A 12,609-nucleotide genomic window follows, 5' to 3' on the forward strand; every position below is an offset into this window, starting at 1 on the left:
GCCCAGGGTGAGTCCTGCTATCATTTGTAGGTTTCGGGAAGGTTTATATTACATACTGTGCTGTGGTAAATTATTTCCTATGAATAGTTTGTAATAAAAATGTTTCTCTATCAAATCCAGGTCCACAGATCAGATCTGTATGATGGCCTTCAGCCTGAACTGCCAGGGAGGCAGACCCACAGCTGTCCATCTATCAAACCCATTAATATAGATCTGTGGACTTGTATTCTTGAAGAAAGGAAACCTGTGGGTAAACAGGACAAATTTTCTTATTAACCAAACATCTTGATGTTAAATCTGTTTATGGTGTTTTAAATAAGTTAAAGCTGTTTAACATAAGAGTAATAGCTCTATATAATTTCATTTTGGGGGATTTTTAGGCTAATGAAAATGGAAAGCTTATGCGCTTCCTCTACTTTTGTCTGTGACCAAAACAACATGAATGCAATTAACAACACGTTACTTTTTGCATTAGTTGATTAATCTTCCCTATTTTTTAAAACTTAAATAAATCGATGTACATTAATGAAAAAAACCCACCCTAATTCAATATAATCATTTTGGAAAATTCTACCATGCCCACCTCTGTAAAATGATTTTTTTTTTTTAAACTGAACATGCAAAATGCTAGGTTTTCTCATTACCACTATGCTTTTAAGTAGATATTGTCCTGCAGCTGGTAAGTATTCATGACAATGGGGCAAGGCTAAAATAACTATCAAAGAGAAAATGTCCTTATGGATAAACTACATCCTGCAGTTACACAGTGCTAATCTGTTGCTTTTTAAATGGCTGCCAGATTTTATATGTTATAATCGAGGATGACCTTATCTAAGTCTAATAGCAATGAGAAATTACAGTGTTTGTGGCATTCCTACACAAGAGTTCTCCTTCTGCTGGATCTGTAGTAGATTTACAAAAGCTTCTCCCACATCTGTGCTGATACTGGTGCCCAAATTTGGCAGGAACCAACCATCTTACTTTCAGTGCTACTGGAAATAGGGGGGAAGAGGGAGAATCCATTTATCAAATGAAGGGTAAATTTTTTATTAAAAAAATATTTTCATGCATCTAAGTGGATTTAACAATCAATGCAGGGGATATATTTAAAAAGAACTAAAACAAAAAAGGGATCAGATCTTCATCTAAGCTTTAGCCAAAGGACATATGAAAGATATACAGTAGTTATACACTATCAATGCAAATATTGCTTGAAATGTGCATATAAAACACCATGTACTATCAGTTCTGCATTATGTGCCATGGAGACTGAATTTCCTGTATCTCTCACAGTGGGACTGGTTACTTTAGAATTAGATATGGAAGGACTAGATCAAAGAGCAGCATAGGGACTTTCGAGCAACTATTTTTGTTCACCATAAACAGTCCTGAAAATTTTACCCTGAAAGCTGAAGTAATTGAGAGGCCTAAGGCCCATTTTCAAAAAAGATGCAGATAGGTGACTAGTGGGATTTTCATAAGAGCCTAAGCAGCTTAGGGTCCTGTAAAGTCAGTGGCTGCTACATGCCTACTCACTTTTCAAAATATTGTGTGTAATCTTCTCCAATGTAACTCTAAAAACCATGTTTAGACAAGTGACATGGCCCTGCTTGAAAATATTGCTAATTTCTCAGACTTCAGAATGGACAGCTGATATGGTTACTATTTTTAAAATAGGTGAATTTCAAAATAAGTTCATGGGTTCAGTAATGAGTACTAGGTATGCCTCAGTAAGGGAGTTTTTTGAATGTGTAGTTTAATTTTTTTTCTGATGTTGGAATCAGCCTGAAGAGGGCACTTCCTGCACACAACAAGGTGATAGTTGCTTTCTAACTTCTTTCTGTATTCTCCTCTTTAGAAACAGCAGCTTTTTGGGCTAGAGGGCATTTCCGGGGATATAGACCCTCCAGCACAGAGAATTAATACCCTTTATATTAGCAAATCAGACTGCTTGAATCATCTCCCTACAGTTCATTCAACTTCAGATTGTTTAATAGAGCCTTGCTTCTCTTACTGTCCTATGAACTTAGTTAACCGATTTGCCATTTCTTGATTTATTCATTTACAGCAATCCCTGCATCAGTCATATGGTCTGAAGTGTAGCCAAAGCTTGTGCTGAACAGTTTAGAGAAGGTTCTTATGTATGGACATTAGAAGAATGATTGACCTCAGCAGTTTCAGTTGTGCTCTTACTTTGTATAAGTCAGTATGAACTGCTTTTTACTAACACTGAAGAATATGATACAGTTATAACTAACTTCTTAAAAAAATCATGATTTCAGACATATACAAAACTTTACAGCAGTGCTTCTACATAAACAAGTCAAGGTTTATATTGGAAAATAAATGGAGTAGCCTGGGTTCTTTACACACTCTGGATATAAGCAGAAATTATTTTCTCATTTATAAAAAATATTTAGATGCCGATAATATTTTCCATTCTCTAACACACACTAATGTTGAGACTTCACAATTGAAACTTTAAGCAATTGTATGCTTCAAATAGTTATTTTCTGAATGTTTCTTTTCAACAGAAAATAATTACTATTTTTTCCCCAAAACCAAAAAAGATGAAGCTGCAGTTTTTAAAAAGTACGGTATGATAAATATATTACACAGTGACACATACCTTGGAACATGAAAATAAATAATCATTCTTACTTGAAACACAAGCCTGGAAAACTAGAATTTGAACGAAGAAAATGTTGTTCCTTGTCAAAAATATCACTATCAATTAGGTGTATTTAGCTGTTTGTACATGATTATTTTGTGAAAGTAGATATACTCAAAACGTTTACCATAGTTATTTATGGTTTATCATCAAAATTAAATCTGTGGTGCCAAGAAAGTTAAAGTCTATGTAAATCTTTTTACAATCACCTAACAGTGTTTAACAGGAACCATTAAAGGTGCATTATTTTCATACAATACACAGAACAGTCTAGTTCTAATTCTCTTTCCTTAAAGCAATTAGTTATATCTTTTGTTTATTAAAAAAGACATGTTTCTGTTTACAAAGTACAATTTAAGAAGTCTGCTTAATCTTCCTCTCCAGATTTTGCAGATGTGAAGATATTTGGGAAGAAAGGAATCTCTCTTTCAAATGCTGGCAAGCGTCTTTCCAAACATTAGAAACTGTAACATCCCACTCAGCATTACTAGATCTGTATCTGTCACCAAGAAGCACAGTCTGGAATAGGCCAAGCTAGTGCTGAATAGTTTAGGCCTCAGCAGTTTCCTTCATGGAGAATGCAGAAAGATATCTTAAATCAGGAATCCGTGATGTTGGTTCCAGTTATCAAGTAAATGCAAGGCTATGTGGAGAAAGATTGTCATATTTCTTCTATCTCCCTGTGTTTTTGTCAGCCTCAGAAGAGCTTTTTGCCTTTGCCATTTTAAGGCCTTTAAAGTCACCTGGAAAGGGGAAGAGATGATGATAGCATTTAAATTCAAATACAAGAGTATAGATGGGTGCCTGCATACCATGAAATACATTTTTAAGGAATTTTGTAACAAAATATTATTGGCAGCCTTATTACTTGAATTCTGATGAAGTGACACAGTAGATATAAATAGTATCTTGATCATTGAGAATGAGTGGAAAGGAAATACAGAAATGTATCACTGCTCCATGTGATATGGGATTATTAAGAATTGTTTGGGCAAGATTTTCTTCCATGTTAAGTAGCTGGGACCTTTCAGAAAACATCTTTTGGAGTTAGTGTAGGCCCAGTGCTAATAGTAATGTGTCTGGACCTATCATCTGTCATATACATAAATGGTACACTGTCACCTTGGATTCTGCATTTGGTTTTGTCACTTTAGCTCAAGCAAGCTAGAAGAAATTTAAAAGATTGAGAAAGGGACAAAATAAAATTCTTAGACACTCTGCCACAAGTATTTCTATACAGAGATTTAAAAAGAGTTTATGTATGGAGAGAGGAGTAAGAGATCATATTTTTTAAACTGATTATAAATTAATGTTTAGTAAAGTTCAGCTGTCCCATAACACAAAATGACGGCATCTCTTAATTAAGAGCCTGTGTGGAAGTACCAGTTAGCACACTGCATTACCGGTGGAACTCACTGTCACAGTGTATGTTGAAGCCAAGTTACATTCTAAGAGTCTTTTAAAAGGACTGGCCATTGTCAGGTTACCTGCTGTGATGGACCCTAGGACGATGCAGGCATAGTAGGCAAAGTAAAACTCCTATGTTCCTAGCAATTTTCACAGTATTTAGATTTGCATTTATCTTTAGGCTTTCATTGGACTGCCTGTGTATAGGTTTGTGCCAGTACAGAGTTATAACCTAAAAGCGTAGAGCATTTTCATGAACTATTCTGGCTGCTTGTTGTACTTCACTATGGTTTACCAAGCACACTTTTGAAAAAAAAAAAATGATAAATTGTACCTTGAAAAATCAAGAGAGTGTATGGTTTAGAAACAAGGAGCACACGTCATACCTGCATAGAACATACTGCTGGCATTTATGGATGTTATTCCATATTGTCACTAAATGTCAAACTGCCTGCAGATTTTTCCTCTTTAGTCTGGGTATTGTCTGGTGAGCTCTGCAAAGGTGATGATGTGAAGCCACGATACTGTTTACTTGACTTGGTTAATTTCTTAAGTTCACTGGCAAATGAAATGCCTTTTCTTTTATCATCTCGTGCTGCCTGTAAAACAAACAAAAAACCCCCCACAGACATCAGAAACAGTTAAATTACAAGAACGTGTCAGCTCACTGATACATTGAGGTTTGAAATATGGTTTGGCTTTCATGTGAGAGCAAGTAGCAGCATTTTTCAAATCTTCCCTGTGTCAGGTTCATAAAAGAAGTGTCCTGACTATCTCACATCAAAAATTATTTTAAAACTGCAGAACTAGAAAGTTACTAAATATGGCCTTAAGCCTTAGCAAGTCTGCTGCCTAGATATCTATAGTGTGTCTGTCATGAATAAGTAGATAAACTGTATTCACAATGTACTTCCTATAAATGCAATGCTAAAGAAGCAACATCTCTTTTGGGGAAAAGGAACTATATTCTCCCCTGCCATAGATACAACGCCAATTGGTAGAAGTATTAAGTGGTTCAATTCTGCATTTAATGTGCAGTTTCTCCCTGCTACTTCACAAGCGTAAAGAACTCCAGCCACAGCAGCCCAGCTACTTTTCCGCTGGCTGGGAATAAAGGCAACAAAATGACAGCAGTTCACAGAGATCTGTACACCTATTATTTGAAATTGTACTTAGCCCATGGTAATACAGCAGGGAGATGGGGATGCAGAGTTACAAGAATTAGAATTGGAGAACTAAGACAGATAGTCCGGAAAGGTTAAGATTTCTAGGTATTGTAGCAGGAGTTGTATGATGTGAAGTAGGGCCAAGGCTGCCTGCCGAAAGGTTTTTCTTAATGTAACTGATGGGTTTTAACTTTGTTTAAAATTTTCTAGGTGTTTATTACCAAAATTGGTGCAAAAAATTTACTTCACAGTTTTCTGGGTAATACAGGGGGATAGGAGGACGGGGGGAAAAAAGGCAGCATATAGAGAAAAGTAAGATTACTTCTGAATTAGCTTCCCACTCTGGAAGGCGAGAAAGCAATTTAGTAACCTGCCCCTTTCCCCCCTTTGGGGAGTGGTCAGCACTAACCTGGGTTACCAAGCCACCATCTCCCCTGGTTCAGGGTCTGCGGAGTTCCAGTGCTTTGTTTTAGGAGCTGAGCACCAGGGTACATGTGCGTCCATGTGTGTGTAACTTCCACTATGTTGCGTTACTTAGACTAATTTATTAACAATAAATATTTACCTGATGTAATGTAGTGAATTTTCTTCATATAATCAGTATTTTCATGTACTTAAGCAGTTCAGACTTTGGGTGAAAATAGCTTAAAAACTGATTAAATAGCTTTTGTAAAACCTGGGAATTTTTCAGTTGAAAAACCAAAAATACTAAGCACCCCTGTATTCACGCCCTACACACTACTGTAATAATCTTTGCACAAAATATGCCTTTGAGGTATCATCTGAAAACTAATAACTCATCATTAATATTCTTGTGATGTATATACACAGTGGGTATTAAGAGTTATGAATGTATGCTAGAATTATGACTAAAGTGTGCTTAAACCCAGCATGTCAGGCGGCGTTGGTTAAATAGGTCTGCCTTAGGTGTTGTTATAGTCTCTGTCCAGCCCAATCTTCAGATGAAGACAATGCAGATCCATTTTTACATATTAGGTAAAGAAAGCTATTAAGCTAACAAATGAGGGGAGAAACAGAATGTAGTGTACTTCACCACCAGACTTCATGTTGCCTTCCTTACAGCTAGAATAAACTACTTTGTGGGGTAACCTTCAGAAGAATACATTACAATGGTTTACTGGTCTATAAAGGTGGGGATGGGGGAGGGGGAGCAGAAGGGCAGGGACTGAACCTCAAGTGATAAGCAAATGAATCAACTGATTGTATACAATATTACTGTATTCTAAAAGTGTGCAGAAAACTAATGTGACAATATTATTGTGAAATGTATGTATTAACACTATCTGAGGAAATATGGATACTTACGTAATATTACTACATTTTAAAGTCTGTGGCCAACGAGGAGAAACAGATTCCCTCCGAGACAGGAGAAAAGGCAGTTACTTACCTGTCTTCTATGTTAATTATGATTGTATGTGGAATCAAAAGAATGGAAGGTTCATTTACATGCAGCAGGATGGGAAGCCCATGAGAAGGGAAGAATAGCATGAGGTCATCCTGCCTTCTGAAACTAAGTTACTGAGCTTTGGAAGATATAAGCAAAGAAAGAAGCCATTTTTGGCATCCTTCACTAGACAGACACAAGGGAACAGAGCTCTAGCAAGCTGAGAAAGATGGATTTTTCAGCCAAACTGTGGTTGAAGTCTCCGGAAACTAAATATAGGTAAGAAACCTGCTTAGGCAAAGATCTTTCAATCCAGGAAGATAAGGAAAGCCAGCTCCTTGTGCTTCTCTGGAAGGTCCTGATTGAGGGAAAGTCAGCCATGGCTGAGAAGAAGGAAGATTGGTAAGAGGAACCATCTTGAACAAAGCCTGTACCTTGCTAGATTAAGGTTTAGATAAATGTTTTCACTTTTATTTGCTTGCAACTCTAACTTTATTCCTTTTACTTGGCATCACTTAAATTTATTAACAGAACAGAGGTTTTTATTTTTTACTGTAAACCAACTTACTGCGCTGTTTAGAGGGGTGTATTTACGCAAGTTAATAATGTGGTATGCTTGTGTGTCTTGAACAAAGAAACCACATTACTTCTCTGAACTGTCCAGGAATGGACTGGACATTGCAGAGCGCATGGTTTTGGAGAAATTCAGGGGTCACCTTGCTGTTTGTAACCGAGGCAGATGGAAACGAGCATGGGGTTGTAGACAGGCTGGTGGGATCAGAGCTGCTGTACCAGGGCTGTCTAGCACACACAGACTTCAGGGTGTGACCTGCATGCTTGTAGGCTGGTTGTGAGTATCCCAGGCTGGGAGCTACAGGAGCAAAGTATTGTAAGATGCCCAGAGTTGCAAGACAAGTAGTGACAACCCTCACTGGTGTGTACTGCACCTGGAATCCACAACAGGTATCTATTAGATTAAATAAATTAGTGGGAAAATAGCATTTTGCTCTCTGCTGCTGTCTTTTAGTGACTGACCTTATGTCAACCTCCCAGCTGGGTAAATAAAACAATGACATGAATGGTGGGAGCACTCAGGTGTATCTCAAAAATTTAGATCCTCAAAACCCAGCTCAGCTGCCACCTCATCCATGGACATGTGCATAGCCACCCAAGCTTGGCAGGATTCTAAGACTAAGCATCCCTCTCCCTCAATCTATCTCACCCATTACAGCAGGTGTGCTCCAAGGCAGCATGCCTACCAGATCGGGGCACTTCCTTTTCCCTTAGTAGCCAATAGTCCAGTGGTTAGAGCACTCACCTGGATGTGAAAGAGGCAGTTGAACCTAGGTCTACCTCCAAGATGAGTGCCCTAACCCCTGGGGTATTCTGGGATTGGTCTCTTGATGAAGCTGTTTCACTTTGTATAAAATATGTAAATATTCATTGGGCCTGAGAGTAAAAATTGACTCTCTAGCCCAGTGATTTGGGCTGTCTCTTAGGAGACCCAGGTTCCAGTCCATATATAAAATATTAATTGGAGCAAAGTGGAACAGCTTAAACTTTCATCCAGAATACCCTACAGCCCAGTAGTTAAGGCATTCACCTCAGAGGGGGAGACCTGGGTTCACAGGCAGAGTGAGGATTTGAACTGGCTCTAACTGCTGGGTATAAGGGTGTGGTGTCCAATTTGTGTGAGAAAGGGTTGACCTGGTTTAGGTATCTCACTGCAGGACAAGGTTCATGGCTTGTGCATTGAGAATTCGGGCCCCCCCCCCTCCAGCCCAGAGTTAGGTACCTAAGCCCCTTTGAGGAGCAGGGATTAGGCCATGTCCCTCTTGGCATTTCCTACTGGCTAGTTTGTTGGCTTCCTGCTCTGTTTTCTGGCTTTGTGAATTCCATCCTTTTGATGCATCTCTCTCTCCCTGTGCATTGTATAGGGAGTCAGGGCATCTAACTCTGGGCTGAGGATTCCACTGGACGGCAGGGCACCTAAAGACAAGACACTGCATTGCTGAGCCTAAGCCTTTGTGGATATAATCCTCAGCCTCTAGCAGGATCAGACCTGAGATTAGCTCACCAGTAGTAGTATATGCACAAAAGAGTGTAGTTCCACTTGGCTATGAAAGCATGGCACAGCAGGAATTTACTGTTATGTTGCAAAGAAGCTTTATGCTACATCCAGCCTAAAATGTTCCTCTGACTCTTGCAGTGCATCCATTCTCACCCACCTTGTCTCTAGTTGAGAATTGTCAGAGATCTGGCATTTTGGAGTTTGTGTGTGTGGTGGGTTCTTCTTATTTGACCATACTTGGTACAAAAATGAAGTGGAATCAACTTAGCACTTTCATTTTAAAATTAAAAAAAAAACACTCTCTAGCCCCTTGTCAGAGAAGCAATTTGTGATTTAGTCCTAAGTGGAACACAGGATCAGGTCCAAGAGGTGAATATAGCTGGACCGCGTGGTAATAGTGACCATAATATAATTAAATTTAACATCCCAGTGGTGGGGAAAGCATTTAAGTTCAGAAAGGGGAACTACACAAAAAGGAGGTTAGTTAAACAGAAATTAAAAGATACAGCACCAAAAGTAAAATCCTTGCAAGCTGCATGGAAACGTTAAAGACACCATAATAGAGGCTCAATTTAAATGTATACCCCAAATTAAAAAACAGAATAAAAAAAAAGAGCCACCAAAAGAAGCAGTGAGAGGCAAAAAGGCATCCTTTAAAAAGTAGAAGTTAAATGCTAATGGAGAAAATAGAAAGGAGCATAAACTCTGGCAAATGAAGTGTAAAAATATAATTAGGAAGGCCAAAAAAGAATTTGAAGAACAGCTAGCCAAAGACTCAAAAAGTAATAAATTTTTTTTTAAGTACATCAGATGCCGGAAGCCTGCTAAACAACCAGTGGGCCACTGGACAATCTAGATGCTAAAAGAGCAATCAAGGAGGATAAGGCCATTGCAGAAAAATGAAATTAATTCTTTCCATTGGTCTTCATGGTTGAGGATGTGAAGGAGATTCCCAAACCTGAGCCATTCTTTTTAGGTGACAAATCTGAGGAATTGTCCCAGATTGAGGTTTCATTAGAGGAGGTTTTGGAACAAATTGATAAACTAAATAGTAATAAGTCACCGGGACCAGATGGCATTCTGAAGGAATTCAAATGTGAAATTGCAGGACTACTAACTGTCATCTGTAATCTATTGTTTAAATTAGCTTCTGTAACAAAAGACTGGAGGATAGCTAATGTGATGCCAATTTTTAAAAAGAGTTCCAGAGATGACCCCTGCAATTACAGGCCAGTAAGCCTGACCACTACCAGGCAAACTGATTGAAACTATAGTAAAGAACAAAATTGTCAGACACATAGATGAACATAATTTGTTGGGGAATAGTCAACATGATTTTTGTAAAGGGAAATCATGCCTCACCAATCTACTAGAATTCTTTGAGGGGGTCAACAAGCATGTGGACAAGGGGGATCCAGTGGATTTAGATTTTCAGAAAGCCTTTGACAAGATCCCTCACAAAAGGCTTTTAAGCAAAATAAGCAGTCATGGGATCAGAGGGAAGGTTCTCTCATAGATTGGTAACTGGTTAAAGGATAGGAATAAATGGTCAGTTTTCAGAATGGAGAGCAGTAAATAGTGGTGTCCCCCAGGACCCACTGTTGAATATGTCCTATTCAACATATTCATAAATGATCTGGAAAAGGGGGTAAAATCTGCAGATGATACAAAACTACTCAAGATAGTTAAGTCCCAGGCAGACTGCGAAGAGCTACACAAGGATCTCACAAAAATGGGTGACTTAGCAACAAATGGCAGATGAAATTCAAGGTTGAGAAATGCAAAGAAATGCACATTGGAAAACATAATCCCAACTACACATATAAAATGATGGGGTCTAAATTAGCTGTTACCACTCAAGAAAGAGATCTTGGAGTCATTGTGGACAGTTCTCTGAAAACATCCACTCAATGTGAAGCGGCAGTCAAAAAAGAAAACAGAATGTTGGGAATCATTAAGAAAGGGATGGATAATAAGACAGAAAATATCATATTGCTTCTGTATAAATCCATGGTATGCCCACATCTTGAATACTGCTTGCAGATGTGGTCGCCCCATCTCAAAAAGATATATTAGACTTGGAAAAGGTTCGGAAAAGGGCAACAAAAATGATTAGGGGTATGGAATGGCTGCCATATGTGGAGAGATAAGAAGACTAGGACTTTTCATTTTGGAAAAGAGACGACTGGGGGGGGGGATATGATTGACGTCTATAAAATCATGACTGGTGTGGAGAAAGTAAATAAGGAAGTGTTATTTACTCCTCATAAAAGAAGAACTAGGGGCCACCAAATGAACTTAATAGGCAACAGGTTAAAACAAACAAAAGGAAGTATTTTTTAACACAACACACAGTCAACCTGTGGAACTCCTTGCCAGAGGATGTTGTGAAGACCAAGACTATAACAGAGTTTAAAAAAGAACTAGATAAATTCATGAAGGATATGTCTATCAATGGCTATTAGCCAGGATGGGCAAGGGTAGAGTCCCTACCCTCTGTTTGCCAGAAGCTGGGAATGAACAACAAATCACTTGATGATTACCTGTTCTTTTCATTCCCTCTGGGGCACCTGGCAGTGGCCACTGTCAGAAGACAGGATACTGGGCTAAATGGACCTTTGGTCTGACCCAGTATAGCCATTCTTATATATGTTCTTGTCAAGGAATATGTTTTCATTTGCCATGCCAAATATTTGATCAAACATTTTTAAAACCAACAAAAGCGTTTTCAATCACTTACGTGAACCTGTTCTTTAAGTTTAAGGATAAACTTCCCTGCTCCCTTCCACTTGCTCTGAGCCTGAAACACACACTCTTGGTCAGAGAGAATTCTCTGTGATGGCTTAGATGTTGACTTTTTGTTCGCTAGCTCTTTCGTCACCTCCTCCAAGAGCACATAGTCATTTGGGTTGGGATTACTCAGAATGCTGTAGGAATACTTGGCTTTGCAAAGAGTCTGTTTAAAAAAAAAAAAAAAGGGCAAAGTAAAGACATAATACCCCTCTATGTTTACTGAGTAGATGCTTAGTCCAAATTGGCAGAAGCAAAGAGCTTCTTTGCTGTCCCATTAACTGAGAACAAAACTCAGTTAACATTTCTTGTATGAGCCCACCTCTAACAAATGAATAGGGAACTTACTGAGTGGAAACAGGAAAACACTGAAAGAAAGGCTTTCTACCTGTTGTATTACATCCTGTGCTGTGCTAAAGCGGGGAGCTTTGATGACAGTGCGAGGCTGCTCTGGGGAAACATCATGCACTTGAACAAAGAAACTATCATCTTCAGAGCTAATGTTTGCATCTTCTTTCTCTTCTTGAAAAATGTTTCTCCCATTCAAATTCTGTGGAAAAATGTAAAGAGAAAACAAAAAATGTATTTAGTTGAGAAAAGTGACCTAAAGGTTGGATTTTTAAAAGGGTCTTATGTCACCTAATGGGAATGTTAATGCACTTCCACTGCCTAGAACAGACTGCCACCTCTGGATTTGTGCCAAATTGTAAAGGGGTTTTGATGGTGACTAGTGTCCCATGAAGACTAAAACTAAACCTTCACACTAGTTTTTAGTTTTAAGATGAATTTTGACCTGTGTTTTCCGAAGCAAAGGGCTCGTGCATTAATTCAGTGTACCTAGCTCCTTACACAAAACTCAAAATAATACTTTCAACTGAATAAGCATACACTTGTTTCCCCCAAGCAAATGCAGACCTGGTAACCTTTTGCTTTGTGGATGATGAAGTAAATGCACCAAAATAAGACTGGATTGGAGGCTAGGAAAAAAGATGTGCAATAAAGATTTTACAAAACTCAAGCTGCAACAGAAGAACTGTAGGAATAATAAAGGGATAAAAAATATTTCTCTGCAAATTTATCAAATAAAATTTGCACTGAC

The 12,609-nt window shown here is 38.4% G+C and overlaps 2 protein-coding genes across 5 annotated transcripts in view; one reads left to right on the top strand and one right to left on the bottom strand.

The window, feature by feature from the left end:
• NOC3L (NOC3 like DNA replication regulator) overlaps positions 1-4,430 on the top strand; it is a 32,390-nt gene extending 27,960 nt beyond the window's left edge. Inside the window, exons 22-23 of one of the 3 annotated variants that reach the window (XR_004646499.1) lie at positions 121-246; positions 3,056-4,430. The gene's annotated coding sequence lies outside the window, so the exon portion shown is untranslated. Of the gene's footprint in view, positions 1-120; positions 830-3,055 lie in introns of those variants that run through there. The other 2 variants (XM_034776204.1, XM_034776203.1) reach the window with 2 other exon arrangements.
• Positions 3,296-12,609, bottom strand: part of PLCE1 (phospholipase C epsilon 1) — a 334,106-nt gene continuing 324,792 nt past the window's right edge. For both annotated transcript variants that reach the window (XM_034776200.1, XM_034776201.1), the window contains 4 exons: positions 11,899-12,060; positions 11,461-11,676; positions 4,465-4,677; positions 3,296-3,414 (listed from right to left, as the gene is read on the bottom strand). In XM_034776200.1, coding sequence (XP_034632091.1) covers positions 4,498-4,677; positions 11,461-11,676; positions 11,899-12,060 — 558 coding nt within the window. In that variant the 3' untranslated portion in view covers positions 3,296-3,414; positions 4,465-4,497. The remainder of the gene's footprint in view (positions 3,415-4,464; positions 4,678-11,460; positions 11,677-11,898; positions 12,061-12,609) is intronic.

The sequence above is a fragment of the Trachemys scripta genome, chromosome 7, assembly GCF_013100865.1.
Source record: "Trachemys scripta elegans isolate TJP31775 chromosome 7, CAS_Tse_1.0, whole genome shotgun sequence".
Lineage (NCBI taxonomy): Eukaryota > Metazoa > Chordata > Testudines > Emydidae > Trachemys > Trachemys scripta.